Source organism: Neopelma chrysocephalum, unplaced genomic scaffold, assembly GCF_003984885.1.
Source record: "Neopelma chrysocephalum unplaced genomic scaffold, ASM398488v2 Primary Assembly neopelma1_67, whole genome shotgun sequence".
In the NCBI taxonomy this organism is placed as follows: Eukaryota; Metazoa; Chordata; class Aves; order Passeriformes; family Pipridae; genus Neopelma; species Neopelma chrysocephalum.
Genome location: NW_020897726.1, coordinates 1,365,330 through 1,393,248, shown reverse-complemented (window position 1 = coordinate 1,393,248; position 27,919 = coordinate 1,365,330). Strand labels below are relative to the sequence as shown.

General features: G+C 36.6%; 1 protein-coding gene across 3 annotated transcripts in view; it reads right to left on the bottom strand.

The window, feature by feature from the left end:
- CDK14 (cyclin dependent kinase 14) overlaps positions 1 to 27,919 on the bottom strand; it is a 313,384-nt gene that overhangs the window by 61,996 nt on the left and 223,469 nt on the right. For all 3 annotated transcript variants that reach the window (XM_027684701.1, XM_027684704.1, XM_027684703.1), the window contains 2 exons: positions 24,507 to 24,555; positions 3,285 to 3,424 (listed from right to left, as the gene is read on the bottom strand). In XM_027684701.1, the coding sequence (XP_027540502.1) occupies positions 3,285 to 3,424; positions 24,507 to 24,555 (189 nt within the window). The remainder of the gene's footprint in view (positions 1 to 3,284; positions 3,425 to 24,506; positions 24,556 to 27,919) is intronic.

Below are 27,919 nucleotides of genomic sequence, written 5' to 3'. Positions count from 1 at the left end.
TCTAAGAACTAATCAGGGCTGTAACAGTTTTCTTTGGATTTGCACTAACAACTGGCATAGCTGTAGCTTTTTGAAGCTACTCTTTCATCTCTATGTCTTTAAAAGGCGTGGTTATTGTTTTATGCACAGGCCTTCCCACTGCAGTTTGACACATCAACTTCCATTTCATATTCTGCTCTCCTCAGTAACATACATTGTGAATGGTGTATATTCTATGCAAATACATGAATATGAGCTCTCAATGTTAAAGGAGAAGAGTGGGAGGACTGATTTTTTTTTTAATAGAAAATAACAAGTATTAAGGGTTAATCTATAGATTACTGCTCAGGTCTGAGATGAATGAAAGCTATGTTGCATCATGAATTGCATTGTATTCCCACACAAGGTGTTTTCAGCAGAACTGCACTACTCTTACCTTTTTAATGTCCTATTTTTAAAACCTGAAAGTAGCTACCTGTTAGACAGAGCTTATCTGGAAATTGAACTTCCAATCCAGTTGAAATGACGCCTTGACTTAAAACTCAACCAAGTAAAAAAATTGAAATTGTGCTTCTCACATAAACTAATTTTGCACATATTTCTAAAATAAACTACGTTAAAAATTATAATGTAAAATATTACATAGAATACAAATATATAGCACTAAAGTCAAAACCAGAATAGAAAGTGAAACACTCCATTTTCACTTTTTCAATGTAGGCATAGTCACCATACTTTTGTGAAATGCTGTGATTCCAAGGAAACAATTTTCCAATGGAAAATAATTTGACTGATTCCTCCCCTCTGCCTTTCTCCTCACATGTGAGTCTTTCCTTGGTTTTTAGTGCTAAATCCCCAAATTTGCAATTCAGCATTAGGATCAAATTGGACAAAACATATTCCATGATGAACACTATTCACTAGAGAGATTTGCAAAATTGCAGTGGTGTCTGAATTTGAAAGCAGGAAATTTTGTCTGTACACACACTTCCGTTGTGCATAAAGACTCAAGATGTTTATACCTATATTTAATTATCTGTAGTGTTTCCCAATGTAAAATATTAACACAGAGAACTAGAATCACAAAAACTAGTAACTTCACTACACAGTAAACATTTTCCCAACTCTCTAAAGTATATGACTTCTTTGTTTTGTAAATATGTTTACAAGTATATCCAAGTCATACTAAATAGAAATGATTGTAGTATTTGATACTGGGATTGTCCTTTCTTGCATCTGGATTTATGCTTCATAATGATTATCTACTAGACACAGAAATAGTCTTTCTGTAACTCCAAATTTTACTGGAGGCATTTAGAAGAACCTTGCTTTAAAATATAATGATTTTTCATCTTTATTCTCCCCCCTTCAAAAGGTTTCACTGCTCCTGATGTTTAACGTTATGCAAAGACGTGTTTCTGCCAATGAATATCGCCTTATGGTTATGCTTCTGCAAATAACCTGCTGTGAGCTGATAAAAGGATTAATGCAGCCAAAATTCTTAATCTGTGAAATTACAAATTAAATTCTCATATTAAAAATACCACCCTGAGGTATTTTTTGTGGTTTTTAATTCCCCTCTGGTGTTCTGCATACATTGTGCTTGTTAATGACTAGGACAAGACTGTCTCTGTTGGCAGCCTGCTGCAGAGTGATAATGTGTAGGCATTTACTTCACTGATAGAACTGGATTTAACCACTGACTGATAAACTAAGTGGCAAGTGGGTAATAAGTCCATATTAACAGAAAAGTACTACTGCAGAATTCAGAATTCAAAATCCTGGCTAGACTAAATCACACAGTCAGAAGGATTGAGATGTCGCCACTGCAGAGTGATTTTTGTTTTCCATTTAGTGGAAATAGGATAAATGAACTGGCATTCTTGATGTTTCATTAGTCCTGAAGAAATGAACCTCTTTGCATCAGCTTCAGCAATGGCAGACTTTCAACAGAAGCCTTCATTTACACTGAATCCATGTTCTGCCTATCAAGTACCATGGTCAGCAAACTGAGTGGTGGGTCAGCATGGCAGAGGGGGAAACTGGGAATCTTTTTGCAGAGCAAGGACACAATCTATGACAGTGATGGACAAAAATTAATGGTGCTATTTTGATTTTAATGTTCATATTTTATGAATGGGAGAGCACTCTTCAGAGTAGAGCTGGGAGTAGGGTACTTGGACAGCCAGGCCACAGAAATAGCTCAAAATGTGACTACTACTGCTGTTGAGGATGGAAAAGATAAACCTTTGGAAGATGAAAGTTTTCATGCTGACACTGATGTAAACAGATTCTACAATGCATTAATATTCAGAAAGGGAGCTCAATTTTTACAAGCAAACTTTTAAATCAGCCACAGTTACGCACACATGTTCCATTGTTGCATCTCTGAGTCTTCTGCCTTGAAGTACTGGATTTAGACCCTTTGCTAATGGATGTATATTTGAAAGCAGAAAAGAACATACAGTGTTCCAATGCAAACATGTGTTTCTTTACCAAACTGAGTTAAAGCAAAATGCTGCTATTGCTTCATGAAACCTATTTTTAATAACAGAACCTTCTCTGAATAAAAAATATCATGTATGATAGTATTTTTTCCCCAGAATAAATAGTAGTGTGATTTTAACACTGAAAAATGACATGGATGTGTACAATACAAAAGATTTACAATTACTAAAGAGATAATTGGCAGCATACATGATGATAGGAATATTTATGCCAAGTCAACTCGAATGCGTTTTGTTTAATGAAAGAAATAAAAAGATGTATGTAAATAGTGAAAGCATTCTTAGTTAAGAATATCATCTCTTTGTACACAGTCTAATTCATCAAATTACTTCATTGTCTACTTGGTGTTTTTCACACTTCCGAATGCCAAGTCCTTTCTTAAAGGTTACTGTTATAACATACAGAGATTCTGTGAATCAAACACAGCTGGATTTTTATCCTGCGTGCTGCAGCTAGTTAAGAAGTACTGTATCTTATAAAGTGAAAAGCACTAAATATGTAAATTTTATTTTCCTTTTGCTTTATAATAATTCAGAGAATTCTATTGGCTGCACACATAATCAAATACAAAGATAGCAGGCTGCACACTGCAGAGCAGAGATAGCAAAAAGAAAGAATCCATTTTGTCCTGTGTCAAGCTAACTATGTAATTTCAATCTACACAATCGCAGTCACATATTTTGTGTGTGGCTGTGTACGTCCATGAAGCTGTCTGCGTGTGAGGGTTAGCATACACAAATGCATCTGTATGAACCAGCATCTTTGTTTTCAAGCCATTTCAAGGTGCTTATACTCACTATCAGTTAACTCCCATAGCCGTGGGGGCAGATCACTGAAATACTCATGGCTCAGAGCTGCCTGTGCTGACAATCTGTTCTTTGGGAAACACTGGAGTAGTTTGGAGGCTAGATCTTCTGCGTGGTTCACATGGCTCAGCCTGAAACACAAACAAGAAGGTTTTCCTGAAAAACAGTATCATTATTCTGTTTACTAATTCCATGCAGTCAGCAAGTTGAAACACCAAGTCTTGATGCCCAGGAGCGTGGCCAAGGTTAGGGAGTTAATGAATTATTTATGTATTGACAGCTCAAAATTCATACAAATTTTACAACTACAGAGCATACAATATACCATATCACATATACTCTGCCTAGTATGCTAAAGCATCATGAGCAACAGCATCTTGAAAGCAACTGTTTTGATTCTTCCATTTAGGTTTTATTGAGCATACTGACAGACTGAAATGTACAGTGCTGGAAACAAATGCTTATTACTATCTAAATGCATGAAATCCAAGCTTACAATGACAGCAACATTTATACAACTTTGTGAGTATCAAATTTTAAAATCCAATGGTGCTTAACTTGCAACATTCGCATCATGTTTCATAAAGACATTTGTCTTTTGGGAAGTACTGACTTCTTACTTGTTCATAAATTCATATGGCAGGGAGTTGACTCTTCATTAAGTGTTAAAGCAATGCAAACATTAAACTGTACGTGAATTATCTTTCCTAAGCTTCCTAGAGAAGTCTGAGAAAAATTATTGTTTCATTGGGAGCTATATTCTTGGGAATATTATAAGAAAATATAATCTAAAAGTAATAGACTTGGAGGGGAGAAAGTAAAATGGTAATCAGTAATATGTGGCCTGGGTCTACTAACCTACAGCTGCCTCCTACATTTCCAAAGCTACCAAACTTTTTGTAATATGCAGTCAAAAAAGAGATGCTAAATCTTGTCAACACCATGTCGCTATTATTAGTAGGTAACTTCATAAATTCAACCATGCTCAGTAAAGATCTCTTGCTGGTTAAATGCCAAAGTATCTATTTTGCAGTGCACTGTTTTCCCAACTTCAGTCCAAAATACCACAGTATTTGAAAAAGATGATGTTATCCTCGGAAATCAATAATCCTACAGCATGTTTCATGCAAATGTTCATTTTTTTTCAGCTCAAACTGACTTTCCAGAAAACAAATTCAAGAAGATGGATTAAATAGCATTACTCTTTTACCAGGTTGACATGGCATAATTTATATGGATCAGTGTATGCAGAGGTGAAAACTGTCTCTTCAACAAAGAACGGACAACACTGAAAACACTAAATGAAAAAAATAAATTGTTATTGCACTGAGACCTTTAAGTTACAAATGTCATAGAGACAACTTTTTGTCCATGTCCATACTGTAGTCGGTGTGAAAAATAAAATAAATTAAAAGTCAAAAACATCTCTACTAAATTATGTGCTGGCATATGTATGATATGCTGATGTTTGCAATCATTCAAAAAATATGCCACTGGCTGTCTTTTTAATTTCTAGCAACTGCATGCTAGATAGAAATTTGAATACTGTGCCTATCTGATCTCTTCTTGAGAACTGGCAGAAATTGGTCCAGAAATTGCCCAGGGATGAATTGCCCAGGAGTGCTGACCACTTTGGGACATTGTATCTCATCAGTCATAATTTTATAGAACACCCAGGATTAGGATTCAGAATTGCTATTTCAGGTTAAACAGCTGAACTCCACTGTTTCTGATGGGCATAATTTTTTCTGTTTTCATTTTCAGTTCATGACAAAACAGAAACATCTTGAATGAAACAGTCATTGCCTATAAATTAGATTATAAATTAGATTAATTCCAGAGCATTTACTACCAGATTGTCGAAATTGTTCATTAAACTTTTGTAAAAATTACAGATAATTTTATTACAGAACACAGCAAAATACCAAAAGAAAAGGCTACTTGTAACAAAGAAAGGAAAGGGAGGAGTAAATATTCAGGGAGAATTGATATTAATTCTTCTACAAATCCAAAATTTCCATGGAATGGTGATTATATTAAGTCTGTGAGGCCTGTCTTGATCCTAAGCCCCCCTGCACCAATTAATCGTTCAGAGGTTCTGGCAATGCATTTCACCAATATAAGTTTTTTCCCCACAGAGGTAAATGCATCCTTTTTAAGAACAATAGTAAACTTGCTCTGTCTTGAATTAGCACTACTGTTAATTCAGAAAAATGAGGTCACTTAAGTAAGTAGTGAAACGTTACTCTCCAATATAAGAATTACACCATTCATTAGCTGACCCATAGGTATAGTGAAGATGCTAATGAAGGCAGAGCAAGAGAAAATAACATTCAAAGATTAACTAATTCTGAATTGCAAGTGAAATTATGGATGACACCGTAGTTCCTCGAACAGAGAAATGCTGACATTTTGACTGTATTAATGATCACCAGCATACCTGGCATACTGCTAAGATTTTTTTTTTTGGCAAGAAAATCAGATTAACTTATATAAATGGAAAATATTCGGAGTAGGAACAGTTTAGAAATCCAAAGTCACCTTCCCAGTTTAGACACAAAAAAGATACCTGTTTACTGAAATCAATCAAGAAACCAAAGATAAGCATCAAATAATCAGCAGATTATCCATTAATACAATATAAACTCAACAAAAATATCTAGGGCTGCAACATAATCACATCAACTAATTAAATAATTATGAATAAATCAGCCACAATTAGAGCTGGTTTTATAATTATTACATAGAAAAAAAGACTATATTCATTGCACAGTCTGCAAAAATAGTTCAATCTCCTATAATTATTAGACTTACCTGCACTAATCATACTCCAGGTAGTGCTGGGAATGTGGGTGTGGGGTTAGTTGTTTGTTAGTTCTTTGAAATTTCAGTTGCTACATTATTAGTATTATGGTTCCAAGCATTTATGGATTTTAAACTGAGAAGGGACCATAATGATCTAGTGTCACCTCCCGTGTAATACAGGCCAAAGATCATCCAAGTAACTCATGGATCAAATTATCACTTTCACCTAGACTCAGCTGTATCTTTAAAGTTCTACATCAAAGGTCTAATTTTGTTTATGGAGCTTTGCACAGCAATGAAAAAAATCTTGTCCAAAATTCATGTGTTCTGTGAAGGTCACTTCTGGAAATCAGTGGACACTGCAAAGAGCATGTGCATGTGGGTTCCTAAGGTTGTCAGTATTAAAACTGATGCCTTAGTGGAATGCATGACTAATTTTGCTGCTTTGTTTAAAGACAAGCTATTCTTTTACTTATGAAAAATGCACTGTATGATCATGTATTTAAATTACATATGCTACACCGGAATTGTTCGGAAAACCCCATTCAGTGCATAACCTCAGTGGTTTGGAACGTTGGAACGTTTGCTTCTGTTTCTCTCGTTATTTTTTTTTACCAATAGTCTCTTTAAAATATCCTCCTTAAAATATTAATAATTTGCCTGATTTAAGCTTGAAACACAATTCCTTAATAGAGCCAAAGGCTAAATTTTCTGATGGGGTTCAGTAGTTAAATACCTAATACAGAAAAGTTAACAAAAAGAACTAAAGAAAAAAAAATTTGATTTTTAAATACACCTCCTTCAGTACGAGACAGGATGGAATTTCATACAATATGGCTTTGTGTCTAAAACATAATAGCATGTTTTGTCTCACAGCAGTTGGGCCATATAGGAACTTGGCATGCATGATATGGCAAGTCTCAATATTCACGCTTCACTTACTGTCACACTAATCACTGAGGAACAGTTACTAGCCATGACAGCATACATACTTTCAGAAAATGTGGTGTACAGCAGAATACAGAGAAACCTTTGGCAATGAGCATTAAATAATATATAGATATTGTTTTGAGAAATATTTTTTGGAATATTTTTACATACCTACTCTGATGACAGTCGTGAAACACACTGATTTTCAATTTAATCCCAAATGCTTAACACCTTAGCTCAAGAAAAACAAACACCATATGAACCTGTTTCACTTGAAACATATATGAATCTGACTAGACTTGAGCAGTTGTAAATCTCATTGGATTACAACAATTTGATTTAATTTCAGAAAACAGGCTTAAATATCTTTCTACTGCAGAGGAAGGTCAGTATTTGGTCAAGCAGAACATGACTAAGATCACTGAAGTTTGCTTTAAGCTCTTGAGAAAAAAAAGTTTGGGGCATGTGCAGTGAACTTCTGAACTTGGGGTGATTTGCTTTTAAACGCAGTGAAGAAGGCAGGGCAAATTCACATTAATAATTAAGACAAATGGGCATTGAAACAAGTGGAGATAATATGTTGTCTATATGGTCTTAACAGCATGAGTTAAATACTTCCCAAAGCAAAAATCGTTTACTGTGCATATTTTCTATGTGAAGATACGATGCTTACAATGTATCATTAATTAATTTCTCAACTGGCACTAATAGCATGGCCTAGAGAAGTGAGGCACCTGATTCCCTTCGGAAATCTCAGCTCTGCTTCTTTATTCTAAGCAATTTTTTGCAACCTGAAATGCTGAAAGACAAAACCACAGTTAACTTGAACAATCACACCATTTAGTAGAGTTTAAAGTTTAATGGTATGAAGAGAACAAACAAATTTGTGTAAATCAGGCAGGCCATACAGTAGCCATACACTGCTCGTTTCACAGAGGATGCTGTGGTCCCCTCAAAAACAGGGTTCCTGTACAGTCCCTTTGGTACCTCACTACCAACACACTGTCACAATGGTTGTACTCCCCATTTTCACCCAAGTCTCCTTGAGGACAGCAATCTTTCCCCCTTGTCCTTGGCTCTAGCCTCTCCTGGGTTCTGGCACTGTACAGCACCATATATTGTAGTTAATGCTTTCTTTGCAAACTCATTGTCTTCTGATCAGCAGATACAGACATACCCTCATGTGCCTTGATAGTTTGTATCTCTGAATATGCACGCCAACGTATTAGCAGTAGCTATGTGGCACACAGAGCAGGGCCTACCTTAAGTAGCATTTCAGTTTTACAAAATACAACAGCCTTTTCTGTTGTTACAGCCATGCCGAGAACACCTACCGTCTTCAAAGACCTGACGTGCCAGCTCCAGCATGCAGGAGCTGCTTCCCTAACGTGCCTGATGTGCCTCCATGGAGCTTTTGTAGAGCTTATTTAGCCATTATGAAACCACCATAACAAGTGAACACAAGTTTTGATGCGATGCTTTTAGCTTTTGACACAGATAAAGGCATAAAACGGTACCTCAAGATGAGCATCTAACGGAGTAAAGACGTTACCATTTTTTCAGTGTTTTACACAGAGGGTATCGAGGACTAAAACTGATGAACAAAGAGAGACAAAGCTGTTTGAAGGCTCACTGAAGCAGTGTTTTACTCACTGCTGATCAATCACAAAATACAGAATTTGCTCTACAGCATAGTGTAGAGGTACCTCAAGTCAAACTATACAGTAAATAATAAAATCAAACAGAGCCACAGGAATGACATGTCAGTGTTGAGATAGTCCCCTACACCTGCATCCCAAATTGAGATACTGGCAACGGTTTAGATTCAGAAACACTGAGCTCTCTACGCACGCAGGGTAGGAAAATCCAGTCTCCAGGCTCCTTAGGCCATCAATTTAATTGCGCTCTTGCAGCTCAGTACCTCACTAGAAGCAAGATTGCCATACTAGTGCAACATCTTGCTCAGGCTTCTTGGATGAGCTAGACTGGGGCAAAGTCTGCACTAACATGGCTATGCTGCTCCCAGCATCTACCCCTGCTCTGTGCTTCTGCACAACACTGCACTCCACAGTCTTCAGACCATCATCATTTCCATGGGGCTGTATGAAACGGTCTCTTTGGAAATTTAAAAAAGAATTTGATTCCTTTTAATTATATTACCATATCACAGCAGTCTTATCCACCAAAGTACTGAAAAGAGCGTCAAAATATTTATTATTACAATAAAAGCCATGACAACCAATGATAAATATGCACTGATATGGCACAGAGATAAAAAGAAAAGTATCAGTATTTGATTCCTTGGTATTGTTGTTAATGTCGATGTAGCAGAGTTCAGAGTCCCATTTGGAAGGCTGTGGAGGTAAGTTCATTCAGAACATTCCAGGAAGGTAATAATAACCCTGGCCTCTCTGAACTAATTCTCACTTGACAGTTGCACAGATGCCATTAGCTGGAAAGCAGCCAAGATGAATAGCATTTAATGAAAAAAAGTGAATGTAACAAATGAAGGTTCTAACAATATAGGCAAGTAGGTTTTCTTTCTATTTTAATTAATATAGATTTACCTCTAGCTATATATTTTTATACACTTGGTAAATTTTTAAAATTTTTAAATTTTTAAAAGAATCTATCAACCCAGCAGGTAAATCATAATTATAGTTCCAACTCCTGAACTCAGAACAGAGAATTAAGATGCTTACACTGCTCATGAGTCACATTACGCTTCAGAGACTGAGTCTGGTCACACCTAAGCTAGACAATGAAGTGATCCAGCCTCTCAAGGCAATTCACATTTGACAATGGCCATTACGCTCAATTACAACTTGATCATAAAATCATTTGTATGTGTCATCACTGAATGCAACTCAAGACAAAAACTTATATCTAAGTCTATTTCTCCCTTAACATCTTTCTGCACTAGATTTGATGTCTTTTCATGTCTGTTTCAGATGTATTAAGGTATTTCTTCCACACAATACTGCTTGTAAAATCCAGCTTGAAAGGTTTGCTTCATGGAGGAAGCAGAACATTAACACCATTACAGAACACACCACCTTAAAAATTACTTTGGTAGGTTTGATGTTTAAATGCTAAGCTTAAAGAGAATCAGACAATATACAACAGTTTTGTTCTTCTGTAGCCTGACATGCACCCGGGCTAGCCCTTGCTCTGATGCCTCAGAATAAATATGCTGGGCTGTGAAACCTTCCAAACAAACCCAGCACCAGCTATTGAGAACTTGTGGCAGGAGGATAGTTAATACTGTTCATAGACAATATTGCAGATATTTCCCCTCCTAGTTCTATACTATTCTGATACAGAGTAAGGCTTACATTTGATGTAAGGCATCTTTCTGCCAGGATAATATATGCTGGAGCATCAAATGACGAAAGAAATATAGTCTACAAGGCAGACATTAAAGTGAAGAAAAGCTTATTTAAACAGAAAATATACTGTATATGCCAGTGATAACATACTCTAAGCTATTGAGAATGTGGTCTTCTGTTTTAGGATCATGTAACTTCCTTAATTTCTGGGAATTCTGGGGTTGTGATATTCCAGGCAACATGACTGCTGGGTACAGTGTTTTGCAACTGTTTAAAACCACAACTAACTCATTAAACTAAAAGAAGGCTACCTTAAGTAATTCACAATATTTTACTCAGTTTTCAGCAGTTTCTCTTAGATACAGATATTTTCCAGAATAAGTATTTCCAAAGAAATTTTAATTAGAACATGCCTTACTATTTTGTCCTAGAAAGAATTTAGCAATTACTTCTCTTAGATTTTACATGCCACCACCAATCTTAATTCTTTCAGCATCCCAATTAGCCCAGTATTAAAGATACTAATTATGGAAGACATAGCACATTACTTACACCACGAAAGACCACTACTGAATATGCCAGATTTATAATTTACTGGAACATCTTTGTTTGCTGTAAGTGCAATTAATGAAGAACAACACCACAGTGGTGACATCTAATCAGAAGCTTTTGATTATTTGGAAATTCTTTAAAGGGCATGAATCTTCTGATCAAGGTGAATGTTTTTTAAAGGCTGTCAATCTCGGCAAGTTGAACAGAACATCCTTGGAAAATAAACAGAGCTAGAAAAAATTACTAACAATCATTTTATGAACTATTATTTCAGCAGAAAATGGAGAAAATATAACTTTAATCCTGAACAAAAACTCTTCAAGGTTTATGTTCTCTATAAACGTTTCACTGAGAACTGAAAATATAAGTTAGCAATGCAATAAATGTCCTAACAAATATATCAGATTTTTCACTTAATGCTTTTTACAGGCTTAAACCAAACTGAGTGAAAGAAAATCACCTTTTACAGTCTGACTCTTAAAGGAAGAATGCCTTTCTGTTATGCTTTTTAAAATAAGGCACGGTGAATTTATATCAACTTCACTGAATCTTGGGGCATGATAAAAGGAAGAAAATACAGCAGTGGAGTTAACATTCCATAGCATTCTTTCTTCACATATTTATTTCCTCACTGGCCGGACATAAGGCAAAAAAAATGGAGGGAATAACCCCCTCAACCCCCAACACAGAAATAGCTGAAATAAACCTTTGGCACACAATGCAGTCAAAGCTCTGTGCTTTTCCTCCTCCTCCCACCCTCCACAGCCTGGATTCTTCTCTTCAAGTAAATCCATGCAAAAAATATTCCGAAGGAAAAAAAACCAAACTGAATTTCAAATTTGTCAAATAGGTGCACCCATTAGGGTAGCAAATTAAGTTTTCCTTTACTTCCTTTATCCAGCTGTCTTTCTGGACCTATTGCCTCTAGAAAACAAACAAAAAAAAGACAGAACTATGTTCTAGTAAGTCAACATTAGTCCTACTTTATACAACTCTACCATCTTGTCTGATATTTTATCGTCTTGGCTTTGAGAAGTCTTAATTTCCTTCCAATGTAAATAAGAACTGGTCTGTTTGCTCAAGAACTCTTCAACAAGAGTTTGCTGCAAGGTTGCAGCATGCAGGCAGTGCCCCGAGAAGGGTGACCTTGCTTTAGTCAGTGAAGCCAAAGATCATTTATCACAGTTAACCTACAAATCTGTCTTGCTGGGGCCTCAGATCCATCAACCATTTGGAAGCAGCTATTCGTCCTGTCCTCCCACAGCTCCCTAAAACATCGGATGGTGTGATCTTTTCTATTACTGTATACCTCCCTGCTAACAAAATATATCTTTATGGATATGAAACCAACAGGAGTACTTTGTATTTATTTATACAGCTCATTAAAAGTGGATAGAGATTTGGAGGCAGAGAGAATGCCCTAAGCCTAGAAAGCTCAGGAAGACAGACTCCAGGCATATGCATGTATTTAACTTAGTGTGGATGAGTTGCCTGGCTGAACCCAATGAGACTAAGCAATTATGTAAAAGCAGGCATCCTGGACTTTTTGCAGCTATATTCCTAAACTAAGACATGACAGAGAAATGATGCAGAACTAGTAAACATTGAGAGGAGGAGACTGAGGTGGTTATAATGAGAGCATATGGGCAATATATTCAAGCTATGCAGTCAAAAATACCTTATTATGTATTATTATCCCTCTGCATTTAGACAGACATCATACAGAACTAGCTGCAGCTCCCTGACCCTCAGGTACTTGGTTCAGATGACATCAGAACAGAACACAGGATGGGACACTACATTCATATCAGCACTGTGGTGCAGAAAGTGCTATTCCTTCTCCAGATCCCCTCTCCTGATTTAGCACACCACTCCTTCTTTACATTAATGGAGACAGATACTTTCTAAAGTGAACGTTAGGATCTCTTCAAGTAGGGAGAAGCTGGCAGACTGAAAATCCAGTGCCTGATACCAACAGCAGTAATACTTGTCGAGAGACAAATACGCTTGTGTTAATTTGTTAAAGGAAGTATGAATTCAACTTTGAACTTAAAGACAGAAAAAACCCCTAGGTTTCTTAGGCAGCCCACCATAGAAGGAGAAAACAGCGATCTCTCTAGTATGCAATTTGGAGAAAACAGAACATGATTTTGCATTGGTTTTTTAAAAAAAGTGAAACACATCCACACATCCCTGTATTGAAGTTGCTTGAATATAATGCAAGAGTTATGCCTTTTTACCTATAAACAGCTTGGAGGTCAAGCACCAAGCCACAAATTCCATATATTTTAACTACCAATTACTGAAATACGTGGAGTTTTAAGTGCCTGTACTCAGATATGTGTGAGGATGCATTGCTGACATTCAGAAATTGGCTTGCAGTAGGGAAGAACTCAACCCTGAACTATTTTTGCAAATCCTATCCTGTCAAAGTATCATGAAAGAGAGACAGCTACGCAGGGAGCTACTGCTATTTAGGCATAAATCAGCATAGGTGATTTAAGAACTAAAAATGAAAATTGTTATCTATAATAGTGACCGCTAAAGGTCAGATTTCCCAATGAGTCAGCTATCACCAAAAATTGACTGCCAGCAGAGCTCAGACCACGTCTAATGATCCAAAATAAGCGTCTGGATTTTCAAAAGATTTTGCACACATGGAATTGTGGAATCCATGGAGCTCTGTGACAGGTCTGGTCATGTGTGCTGTCACTGAATCTGACGGGATGGTAAATAAACATCTAGGTTTTAGGGTCCCAAATGGACATTAAGCTTCTGTGAAAGCAGGTATTTGAGACTGACAAGTCCTAGAAGTTTCCAAAATGAGAACAAGAAGCCAGGAGAAAAGGACCACAAACAACTGATAAATGCAGTATCTGGGCACAAGCCCCTCTGATTCCCAGAAAGGAAGGCAGCAGTTACGAGTCTGCCTGAGTTATCTAGGGGACAGGAGAATGCTTAAACATAAGAAAGGGATCACTGACATAAAAATAGGGAATAGGAGCAAATACATGGCTTTGTGAAGGAAGAGAGGAAGAGGCAAAATTATGGAGATTTTGGAAAGGATAAGAAGGAGCTCAAAATGAGGGAGTGAAATGGCCAGTGTTCAGATGAGAGCTAAACAATACACAAAAATAAACTGAATTTACTGGCTGCTTTTTGTATGATCTGAAGAAGGGTGTTGATCAGGAGAGAACATGAGAATTATATTACAATAATCAAGATCAGAGTGGCAGAGTCAGTTGGGGAAGACAGAAAAAGTATCTTGGAAAAGCTGGAAATAAAAAAAATATTGTAAAATGTATATAGCATTCTGGAAGCATGGGATAGGGAAATAAAGACAAAAGGCCTCCCTAAGGCTTCAGGCCTAAGTGACAAAGAAGACTAGCATTACAATGAGAGTAGGAAACTTGACTGGGAATATGCTCAAGTGTGCACAGGGAATAGTAAGAATCTCTCTCTTGAAGCCTATATTGCCAAATTAGGCAGGGCTAAGGAGATTGCTCAACCATTGAATGCCCACACTGACTCTGGATTATTTTTGCCTACACCAGCTAGCATGCTTCAAACCCACTCCTAGACACAGTTCAGGGAACAACTTGTGCCAGGTACCTTTCCCGAAAGGCAGCAGGTACTAGACTCCTACAAGGAAGGCATGAAATATATTATGCTAGAAAACACAATTCCTACGATCCGCAACATGGGTCTTATGTAATTCTGGAAATTTTGATTTAAAAATCTAATGCTGAACAACCCCGGAATAATAACTGCATCTGCAGCTGCATGGGGACCACATAAAGCCCACAGGAGATGCACACCCAAGTGTTATTAACAGAGCTGTAGCCAAGGTCTGCCACATGGCCTCAGGGCCAGAAGACAGTCCCTGGCTCTGCTTTAGTTAGCAGTATAGATGTAGGTTGTAGCTGATAGAAAAATGATATTCACCAAACACTATCTGTCAACATCTCAGGAAAATTTATGCCCCCGTGGTTGCCGAATAAAGTTTGACTCAAGGGCACTCTAAGGATCAAATAGGAAAGAAATAAAAGGAATATAACAGTATTCTGCAAAAATCATAATGCTGAAGGAAGGTCGGTAATAATCAGGAGCATGATTTTTTGATGTCAGGGTGGTGAAATTAAGTTTGAAGCATAATAACAATATACAGTAGTAAACAGAGCTTTAAGACTGCTATAAAAATCTAACCAAAGAAGGCAATACAAAAATGATGGTGAACATGCAATGATGTCAGAGAGAAAACCATAAATTTCATATATTTTTGCAAGATTTCCTTACATTTAGTAAGTTTGGATCCAAATAATATCAATATTTTAAAAATATTCTGGATTCTGAAACAATAGGAACAAAAAAAGCAAACAATAATTTTATGAGAATGTGACAGAAGTAAAAATTTAGTTTTTTCAATTTAAATTCTTTGCACTAAGATTTTAAGTTTATAAATCCAACATGAAAAATTAGGTCTTTTATTCATTTGTATTTTCAGCCTTCTTTTGCAGTAGTGATCACAAAACAAACACAGCTGGCATCTTTATTATTTTATTCACTGAAGGATTTAGCTGGACAAACATCACAAAGATGGTGGCTGTTTTCATTGAATTTATGATCAAATATGCACCAGCATAAGATCAACTCTGTTACATCAATTATTATGAGATGTGAATAATTTAACAGAAAGTTGTCTATTTGTAAATCAGATCTTACAGATAGAAATTCAGCTGAGGTAGCAGCCAGTTGATATACACTGTATTATACATTACAGAATTTAAAAGGATTTTTTATCACGTTCACTGATAAACACTGTCATTTACATTTTGCTATCTTGTGAGCTGTTAATTCAGGCAAACAAGATTTCAAAATTTTATTTTAAACTTTAATTAAATTCATCTTTATCAGAGAAGAATTTAGTGATATCTTTCAAAATTACAGAATATATTTCCTACAAAGACTTAATTAAAAACAATAGACAAACTACGATCGCCACAATATTTTTCATGTTTTTTTCCATAGATTTTCATCAGAGGCTGTTGTTCAGCCTAATACCAGGAGAGTTATAATAATTTTAACGCAGAATGTGTGCCTTAGGATAAGGGATTGACTCAATGCCTGAAAGAAAAAGGTCAGTTCCCTTTGGAACCACTTGCCTCTTTGCCCTCCAGCAATAACAGGTGCACCAGCTCTGTACTGAGGCTTGTTATTCACAGTGTGTTGCTGAAGATACATAATCTAACCTCTCTGTTTTAATGCATCAGCAAGGATTATAGTCTCCTATCTTCCTATTTTGACACAGGTCAAGCAGGCACTGAACGTACATACATGGTGACCTGCTTGCAGCCAGCATCTTTCAAAATTCTCTAAGAGTAGCTTAAAATTTTCTAAGCTAGGTCATTTAAAGGAATCACAAAATTCAATTATAAAACTAGCAAATAATTTCAAATTCTGAAAGAAATCACTGTTTTCATTAGTCTCCTACAATGTTATGTGTTTCTGCATCACTAATTGAAAAAAAAACCCTGATGAAAAAGCAAAAATTCTTGTTTCTCTGTCCTATGTGGCAGGCAAGAAGTCAGAAATCTGGAGGCAGATACATGAAGCAACACAACCAAAGATGCAGGAAAGGAAGTGATTTTCTTGAATGAATTTTGAGAGACGGTCACAGGAGTTGCTCATAAACGGCAATACTTGAATACCTGTGATCCTACCACAGAAAAGGTGGTAGTCACAATTATGCTGAAACCCCCACATGAAATCATCATAAAAGACAGTAAAATAAGTATTTGCCTAAGATACTTTTTGATGTTTGTATCACTACAGAAATCTTAACTGCTGTCTATAAGTCTCCAGCTGGCAACTGAGCCAAGCGGCATGGGTTTTGAGATTGGTTCAAACTACCTGCAGTGGTGACAAAACTCAGTAGCATTATTCATATTATTATACTTATTGCCTGCCTGCACCATTTCTCAAAATTATCTACATTTCTGAAATCCTAAGATGAGAATCAAAGAAACTATTCAGTTAAAGAAAAATTATCTGTAATACAAGACAAACAGCAAAGGATAATATCAAACCACGGAAGACAACAGCAGTTGCTTAGCAGTAAGCACTTTTGAATGCCAACCCAGTTCTCAAGGTGCCTATCATTTTGACTCTGCATTTAGAAAACTCTTGCCTTTAATGGCTACATACAAATAATGAAAGACCCAGCAGTAAGGTCTACCTCACTTATATTACTGCCTTCACAGTATGTCTTCAATTCCTAAAACAAATATTTTTAAAACACATCTCAGAGATTCAATTTTGTCAGCAATGTCATTATCTGGAAAAGAGAGATCTCAGCAGAAAAGCCAACAGTACAGAAATCCAGCAAAAGGGTAGAATTTGGAACGTGACTGTAAAATGATGCCTGGTGCCTCCAATCAGAAAGTATTAGACTTCAAACCAAGACATGAACACAGACACTATAGCAACATATGAGTAACCAAAAACATAATTCTGAGAAATTAATAAAACACTGGCATGCAGAAATGCATAAGGAGAAAGAAAAACTGGAAACATCTGAAGAGTTGATCAGAAAGTATTCAAAAACATTAATGAAGAACATACATTGAAAAAAATATACCTGGAAAAACCAAATAAACATGTCTATCTGATATATGTCTCAATATCTTAAGGAATTCTTAAGGAATTAGTGAGGATAGCAAACAAATGTAAGGCCCTTTTTAAAAGTCTTTCCAGGAAATCTACACAAGAATACTTAGTTGTCTTTCCTCATTCCTCTTTATAGGTTTATTACTGTAGCTAAGTTACTGTAACATTATCTAATTTTGCTCTGCATTCTACAGTATTGTACTAGACTTAAAAAAATACAAATGTATGCACATAATTCCTTTCTGGTTTTCAAATAATAGAATCTTGGCGAATATTTGTTGGGCATTGACACAGAATATAGAAGCAAAATACAAGAGAAACAAAACAGACAGCATGGAAGCAAAATTAGATTTTGGAAAAAAATAAGACAACAATGGCAATCAAAAGAAGAGGTGACTCATGAATAAGACATCAGATAAATTATTTTTTAAAATGAGCATAATCATTGGTGGAACAAAACAAGAATTTGATGCCATTTCTATTAAAAAATCTTGCTCTGTGGACAAACTGTGAAGATCTGGGATGTGATACACCATCTCATAGACTGAAAACTGGCTGACAGACCATAAGTAAAGGGTAATGATGAGTGGCAATGTACTGAGTTGGAAGAGAAGTGTCCAGCTGTGTCCCAGAGGGATTAGCGTTAGTCACAGTTTTATTTAACATCTTTATTAATGACCTAGACTAAGGGATACACTGCATACTGATTCAACTTTTGGACAACACTAAATGCTGAAAATAGCATAAAAGAAAAGGAAATTAGTAAAAAGAAGCTAATAGAAATGAGATATGTGGGCAGAAAATCTACAAACAAGATAGAGCATAGAAAACTACAAACAATTACTTCCAGGGAAAAAACACCCTGAATATGGATAGGTCCAGAGATAATAATGCCAACAAAATCTAGTCCAATGCCAGATACTGAATTAAATGTTGCAGAAGACAACAAAGGCCATCCATGTACATTCGAGCTGTATTTTCATGGCTGTCATGGATGGGAAAGATACAGGACAGTAACAATGTAATTTTACTAATGAAGCAGCATAGAGTTATTGGTACTCTAAAAAAAAAAAAAAAGACAAGGGCTTTTGTCGTTGAGTTTATGAGGCTTACTAATATTTTTAACTGGGCCAAGAGGATGTAACACAATACTTAAAGCTTAGCAACACAAAAGAGGGGGAATTTAGAATAAAGTAAAAATAAATTAAATGTCAGGATAAATATTCTATCAATGAGGTCTGTTAGTAATAATCTCCTCCCTAAAAGGTGTAACATTTTAGCATTTTACGGTTGCTCCAACTTGAAAGGAAGATTCGAATATAAATCAGAAAGGATTTTTCAGCTTGGCGAGAGGACAGAGAAACTCTAGAGATCTTTCTCGGTCTTTGGCTTCAATCAGCACCCTGTAATTCCTCACCACAGAGCTGACGGACCCCGCAGCGCGAGTGGGCTCAGCCCCGCCGCCCGCCGCCGAGCCCCTCGTGGTGCCACGCACACAGAAAACAGAGCTAAGCAGGCACAAAAAAAGGGCACTTCAGTGCAAACAGGCGGCTTCCACCACCCTGAAATTAATTTAATAAACCCCAACGAGCAGTGAAATAAACAAAAAAAAGCGGTGTCGGGAAGCGCCGGCGCCCAGCCCGCGCGGCGCTGCCCCCTGGCGCGGGCAGCGGGTCTGCAGCGCACCCGGACAGGAGAGACCGGAACGGCTGCTCCTGTTTGCCGCAGGTTAACACAGGTGTTGTCGTGACGTGATTCCTAAGGTCCCTCAGGAAACGAGGTATTTGTGGGAAATAGGAAAAAACCCCCGGGAAATCCAAAATGGCTTTTTTTTTCAGTGCAGCAGTATCACTGCAAACCATCAGGAGGCAGAGGCAGGTTTATAAGCCTCTAAATCACAAATACTTCTGAAAGATCTTCTTGTTTTGTGTCCAGTTTCCATCCTTACTCCCCCAGCGTGACCCCTGATCCCTCCTGGCCGGCAAGTGAGGGGCCAGCCCCAGCACCCCTGCAGTGTGCTCACACTGCACACAGAGCATACAGCCAGCCCACCTCTGCTCCGTACTGCTTGAAATCCTTATTGGTCGGATTTATCCATCAGAAAGGTTTCTGCAATGACAACACTAAAGCTCTTTGTTTCTACTGTGCTAGAGAGCTTGAGTATTCCTTCAGTGGAATGACAGACTAAGTTACAATGAGTAATGCTGGTGAAGGGACAAGAGGTGAAGGGATAAAAGTGACAAATAGAAAAGCGCTTTTTCTTTAGCCAAAATCCCACTAAGGCAAAGATTTTCTTAAAAAAACAAACAACAGAACTCCAAACCAAAAAGACTTTCCAAGTCTCAGCTTTAAGCAACTCCATAGTCTGTACCATGCTTGAAACGAAATACAGACTCAAAATGCATGGATTCGTCTCTATTCACTCACTTTGCTTTCTTCAGGAAGTTTTCACTGAGTAACAGTCCCAAAATAGGCCAGTCCATCCTGGAATGCAACTTTTAAACACCCTGCCCTCAGGAAGGGAGGTCTCAAGCACAGAGGCCATCTTGTTAAAGCAAGAAATCCCCAGCAGTGGGACTGGATGTGAGAACAAAGTGATATTTATATAATAAATACAGCCATGTTGGGGAATTATGAAGTAGTAGTCCTATTTATGCAGAGCAGAATTAGTTTTCAACTGCACCTTTTCTTTCCAACCTAATTTCTCACAATACAACCCATTATGACAGAAGGATCTGAAAAAGCTTTTTATATCCTACCAAATATACACAAGGATAATTAGTTCTCTTTTGTTATTCTTCTGTAAGGGTTTATTATTGTGGAGAAGCTTTTGCAAATTGAAAGAGGTTGCATTGCATTCTGAAGGCAGAGCTGTTCTTGGTTTTTATTGTGTAGAGATAATTGAACAGAAAAGTTCAGGAAAAAAGGTGAAAATATAATTCATTATGGACTCTATAGGAAGATCAGATTACCACATCTTAGTTCTTTTTAGACCAGCATTTTATAATTACATTCCACAGTATGTTAGGTCATGCTGTGCAGGTGAAGCTTCTTACTAGACAGAAGCAAATGTCAATGCAACTTTTTTTTCCTAACTTTATAAGCATTTCTACAAAATTTATAGATCCCATCTTATCTAGTAAATACTCTCTATAATCTTTCAGTAATTTGACAACCAATAAAGGAATTTGGTGTTGAAGTCTCCAAAGAATTTAATTCACTGTGAGAGTGACATTATTCCCTCAAACACTTCACAGAAGTTGCCTCTAATGTTGACCAATTCTATTTTAAGAATTTTAGGGATCTGACTTAAATAATGAGTCTGCTGGGTTTCACTTTGTCATTGCTGTTAAATTCCATACATTTAGCTAATTTCCAGTTAGAGTGGGAATTAAAGAGCTTTTGGCTTGTGTCCAATATTGTTCCATTGTCTTGCTCTGCCTTTAAAATTCACATCTTGTAGAAGCTGGCACAGTTGGTCAGGTGCAAATATTTTGCTTCCAGACTACCATGTGTGGCTTTTTCAGAAGTTTGGGGTTGGATTTTTTTGCCTCTTTTCCTTCTACCTTACGGACATGAAGCTGGCTCTGTAGATGTTGAAAGAGTATTATTCTTCCTTCTAGTAACCTCCCCTTATATGAATTGAATTATAACACAAATTTTGAAGTAAAAGCCTCTTTGAAGACTTCTAAACCCACATTCTCACCCTTCCATGCCAGGACCTCAAAACACATATATATATAAACAAGATAAAGGGCCAGCCTGTGCCTGAAAGATGAAACAGTAGATAGTGAAAGTTTCATTGTGTTTAGAAAATTAAAGGTGCACTCTTCCAGTCTGGGAGCATGAAGTTCAATGTCATGCTCTGTGGTACAGTTTCTATGGCAATTTCTGTGTGAAAAACTCTTAAATTTCTTTCTATCTCAACCCCTCCCCTATGAAATGCAGTAACAGGACTTCACCTCAAGAACATCTTAAGCATACATGTAAATCCTTCCAAAAAAGGTATGTCTTTCTAAGGTACTAAGATGTTGAGAGGAAGTAACTCTGTAACAAAACCAATACATATTTAAAAATAAAAGCCTGTATGTTTTTCTCCACAAGGGTCTCATGTTTATTGCCAACTACCCTTAAACCAATTCTAAATGAGACATATTTTGTGTAATCAACAATCTTCAACAAATTAAATCAGGAAGTTAAAAAGGATTTTTTTTTTTTTTAAGATTGCTGCTTTTTGAAACACAATAAGAAAGAAAATTTCTAGAATGAATCAGTCTATCCATGTGTTAAGTTTTACAGCTGAATTATAAACTCTTGGGAATATGATGTCTTAAACAGAAATGTTTATGCATCCTTAACTACAGCTGTGCAAGCAACAGCACTCTAATACAGCACACAGATAAAGATTTACATTAGAAAAAGAGAAAATCCTTTACATTTCAAATGTAAATGATATATAATTTTGAGGCACTGAATATTTCCTATTATAGTAGAACTACACAAATGAAGCACTGAACTCTATGTATTGTCATTGCTTTCAGTCTTTCAATCCCTTCATTTATGCTGAAAAATTGCAAATCCTTTATGCACAGAGCATAGAAAATGTATAAATATTTTTGAAGAGGTTTCTTAGAATTAAAAAAACTATGGTTTTATTTGAGTCAGCCTGTGATGTGATAATAACTTGTGTCAATTAGGAAATTTGAGAGACCGAGGCTTTGTTTTAAGCAAACTGGTTGTTTTTCTTTTTTTTTAATCTATTATATGAAAACAGAAATTTCCTGTAATGTTCTTGAAAGAACTACAAGACAGCAACTTTTCAAATTCAAACCCATTATTGTACTTATTAATACATAACTGTATATTTTAACAGTTTAACTGCTGGTGAAATATAGAAATGCTCAGTCCAGGCCTGCAGGATAGATGGAATAGCATGCCAGTACCTATTCGCATTACTTACGCATATATATGCCACTAAGGAAACACATTCACATCAATATTAGTTTCCTTGTCCTTTCCCAATCCCGATCTAATTGCCTATGTTGTAATATAATTGCTTCTTCCAAGGTTTTGGATTTCATTAACTACTTTCAAATTAAAAATGAACTTGCAAGTTTGTTGATTGTTAAAGGACAGAATACAGACAACTATAGTGACTTCATTTTTAAAAGGAAAGTTGTGGCCTTCCGGAAATTGCATTATTCCAAGCAGTAAGATTGAGATAGAGTCAAACATTGTAAGATGCCTGCAAGGATCACAACAACTGGCAAAATGGTTTGAGATATTCACAAAAGCCAAATATAAGTGAAGCTAATCTTCCTGTTGCTCCATCTACAGTAAACAGGAGATGGATTTACCCACAAAAGCCACCAAATTAGGCTCCTAGTCTGAACTGCACAAGTCAGGAACTTTTCCATAGACTGTTAAAAGTCAATTAATGGAAGCCAGCAACATTTAACCTTTGTGAAGGCCTGCACTGAAGCCAGTGCCAGCTTTATGCCTCATTGCAGGAATCCGGAAGTTACTGCTAACCACGGAGGATCCAGTAGTACTGCAAAGCGAGGTACAAGGTCATGAAAGATCCCTGGCACTGCAGAAATACAAGTTTAGACTCAAAGGATGAACATCAGTGGTATCACATCCAACAACTAACACCTAATTTTAACAATAATCTTGCTACCTTAAGAGATTTCTCCTTGTTCAGTCAACCACAATTTCAAAAGTCATTGGGGGTTTTTTTAAATGAAAAATACCTTTGTTTCAGTCCGAATTGGTTTGGGAAGGAGCAGATAGAGAAAAAATAACAGAATGGCAAAGTGAGTATAAACCTAAACACACCTTGTACAAGTGACCATGCTATGGATTTTGCATTTGTAGACATACTTCATTGCTAATAAGTTAAGATATAGAAAAAGGATTTGGATTTCTACTCATATCAATAAATTTCTTTCTTTATAGCAAGGAAGCTCCTTCACCAAAACATTTTGTATCTTCAATTTCAGTGGTGAACTTAGAGAGCTTTTAGTCTCCTGCTGATTCATCTCTTGAACTCCCTGGTAAAATACCAACAAGACAGCCAGTTAGAGGCAAAAATAAAATTTTGAATTAGTACCAGAAAGAAAACAGCAATGCTGGTGCAGCAAAGGCCTAACCTTTTTGCAAAAAATTTTGGTCAAAAGAGAGTGTAGAAAAATTTTAACAATTTTTCTGGCATGACAAATTGCTGATATAGCTGTGATCCTGCTCATCCAACTCAAACTCTGAATGCTTTCTCAAAATACAAAAGATGTTAATTGGTCAAGACAGTGAGGTCCAAATATCCTGTCTACAAAATTCTACATGTGCTGAGAAATCTTCTAGTAGTAACCTTTATACAGATGACTGCTTAGGCATCCCTGGTTTATCTGTATTTTGAGCATAAAACCTGTGTATCAATGCCCATCTAATGTAAATGTGAAAAAATAGGGAAACATTGAAAGAAAAAAAAAAGCATGGTGAATTCATATTACCTTTTTTCATTCATGATAATTAAGATATACACATGATAATTCATGATAATTAAGATATATACATAGTATGACCAGATGGACCTGGCAACAGGGCATGATTATGTGGAAACAACACTCAAAAGTTGATTAGCAATATATTCTTTAAAAGTTTCTTAATTGTTATAGATGAACAGAGAAAAAAAGATTCAAAACTGACACCCCAAAGCAATAACACAGCATCTCTCCATGAGCTCAATACACTTGTCAACTAACATCCCCAAGAAGAAAATACGATGCTATGCAGTTTCTCCCTATTTGCAGGTAATTGGGAATACAAATCTGTTTTATTTGAAAAGAATAATTTTAAGTTAGCTATGATAACTTCAACTTGTCATGAATCGTATCCTTGAAGAGTCAAAAATGCAATTAAAAAAAATACTTACTTATTCCAGGCTTGTCTAAGGTTTTTAGGGCCATACTGTGTAAACCGTTCTGTAAGAAAAAGAAGAGGCACATTCAATTACTTACACTAAAACCAGGATTTAGTTTTTAAAAATATTTATTTACTGTCAATTTTCATCATTTCATCATTTCTGTATGTCTACTGTAGCTGAAGTCCTAAGACAAGGGAAGAAAACAAACCTATGAGCAACTGCCATACAAACAGGGAGAAAAAAACACCAAAACCCCCAAACCCAAAAAAGACCCTAACTTCTTAAAACAAATCAAACCAGCATGATCTAAAACTCATTTACTGTGGCATCACCAGAAATGTAAATTTTTACAATTACTTCTGAAGTAGTTTTTGACTGCTAGGGGAAAAAAAGAAGCCTGAAATCTAGTTTGGTTTTTTATTTTTCTTCATGGCAAATACAATTCTCTATGACCTTGCTGTCATGTTTTTATGCTTCTCAGGCGGCACAAGAGTAAGTGTGGGTCAATGTGACACACAGAGACACAAAGAACATGATGGCCACATAAGAGTCCAATTTCTAAAGAATATGTACAAATAATGAGCAGAAGAAACAAGTACAATGACAGCTTATTTACTCAAACATCAAGTTCTTAAGTTTAGATGTAAGTACTTTCCCTCTCATATCCAAGAAGATGCTTGATCTGCAGTAGGACTCTAGTTGGAAGAGGAAGATGCTATGAAAGCTGCTGCAGAAATGATGAGCAGTACTTCATTAACCTTTGCAACAGGAATTAAATGCCTCTCAGGAAGAAACAAATGCAGTTGTGTTCATTCAAATTCAGCTGGAGAATATAATAACATTTTCCATGAAGACTCCTTGCACTGAAATTCTACTATGTAAACTGGTACTCACCATAGCCAACTACCCTAGTGTGATTGCATTAATTGCTCTGAAGGAGTCCTAAACTTACAAAATACTCCATAAACTTAAAAAGAAAAAAAAAAAACACAAAAAATTTGCTTTTTCTTCACCCACAAGCATGACATTTAAAAGAGCCACTGTACAGTTGCAACAGTATTTTTTATATATATATGCACATAGCTATGCATGTGTCTTATTGTGAAAAACAGCTGTAAATGTAACTTGGAAGGGATTGTGTTCAAATTCCTGTATTTCTGTACTTTGCTTATCTGAGTTTTAAAGCTGTCATGTACACTTCATACGCAGTCAGTTCTGAAGGTGCCAAAACCAAGGCACATGCAAAATCCTAGCACCAAATCAAATGCTTTGATTTTCTTTCTTATACCTACTTCTTTCTTTTTTTTTCTCTTTAGCTAAAAAAACAAATGCAGAAGCTTCAGCTCTCACTGACGTCACTACTGGAAGTTTTTGGTAAGCAGCAGACCTGTAAACTGTGTCTGAGGGCCACTTCATAATTACAAATTTTGTTGCTTTAGCCATAATGATGCAGTTAAAGAAATTATATCACTCCCTTTTAGATATGTGTGACAAGTGTACTGGAAAGTCAAAGCTACATGACTACAAATAGTTCCAGCACCAATATAAATTATAAATATCACTTATGTAATGTTGTATCTAAATTTACTCAAATAACTTTCTTAGCAAATAACACCAAATGCTAACTACATAGTGTCCTGGTTAGAACGGCTGGGACCAATTCATCACTGGATGGGTGCAACCCAAAACTGTGTATTCTATAGCCTCCATGCCATTTCCCAGAAACTGTTGTCAGTAGAGACCTGCAAGGTGGGAAGATGTTCCTATACCCTTTTATGGAATTCCCCGCTCTGATACCCTTTTATGGAGGAGGGACTGAGCATCCGCATGCCCTTTTATGGAATTCCCTACTCTGAGGGAGGGACTGAGCACTCCCGCCTGAACTGGAGAGTATATAACTGGGAGTTTTAGAACCTTGCCTCCTCTCGTGGGATCCAGAGGAATACTGCAGACCACTGCCTTCAACTAGACTGCAGACCACCGCGTTCAACCAGACTGAGACCACCACCCTCAACTGGACTGCAATCACCACTTCTGACCAGACTGCAGCAGCTCTCCCACCAGCAGGTTTATCCCCTCTCCCTTTGCTTTGGACTTGGGGGTGGGCCAAGGTACACCACTCTTGTTCATACCCCAGGGTGCTGGGTTGTACATTTGGGTTTTGTGGATTAAAACCAATTGTCTGTCTGTATAATTGTACTTATTGCATTATTTTAATAAATTGTTATTCTGACTTATAAATCTCTCTTTTGAATTGAGTTCATTTTCCCTTGCTGGTTAACTTTTAAACCAGCACACATAGTCATACTGCTAAAGGCTTTTAGACAAAGATGAGTGTATAAAACAAAATTCTAAAAGGTTTTTTGTGGGGTTTTTGTTTTGTTTTGCTTTTATTACCAACAAAGTTTCTGCATTTGGAAAATATTTTTTGCTGAAAAGCTAATCTAGACCTGGAGACAGAAAGATTTTGATTTTATCTGTCATTCTGCAATATGTTTTGGTCAGATACTGAGTTGGCTCAAACTGACTTCAACAGAGTTACATCCACTGAAAACATTTGAGAAGTATCATATACAACATATTTCCTTGACTGGACTATCAGAGGTTTACTTTAATCAGTTTAAGCTATTTTTACCGTGGGAGGAAAACCCCAGAGTCACCCAGTTGGCTAAACTGCCTTGTGGCCATAATGTCAAAAGATTTGTTTCAGTTCTGCAAAAAACCTAAAAAACTATTGCTATGCCAGATGAATTTTTACTGACAAAGTGATACCGGAACCAGTTATGTAAATGCTATAAGGGACACGCATGAGCAAAACGAACAAACATCTCAAAGGGATCTTCATTCTTCAGTGTCTACGGCTCTCATCTAAACATCTTCTTAAGTAAGCACCTGTATTTATCAGGCAAGGAGAGGGAAGACTAGGGGGAAGACATGGAGAGAAAGAAACCCTGTCTATAGAGGGGCACATGTTAATCCATAGTTCTTAATTCCAAACTCTATGAATATGCTGTGTGACTGCAGATCATGCTTCTCCTAACTAGTGGTATCAACTCTTCCCTCTCTACTCTGACCAGATTAGAGGCTCTGCACTTTAAATGCTTTGTACAGAAAGAAACTACACATTGATGAAATACAGCTCATATTTTTGTACATTATTTTGTGGTCATAGCTCCAACCAGAGTCCTGTTAATTTTCATGGATAGTATAGTTAGATGGGACTACTGTGTCAACTAAGCCCAGCCTTGTGTACATGCCAGTTCTTAGTATTTTCCTGAATTCATCCTTTAGAGAATAAAAAACCCATCAGATTTTTGTTTCAGAGTTGCCAGAACAGAGCAGCTACAATAATTTTGTCCTTGAACTCCTCCACCATGGACCAGTTTTTTAGGTCCCGAACTGTGAAATCACAGTATTACATA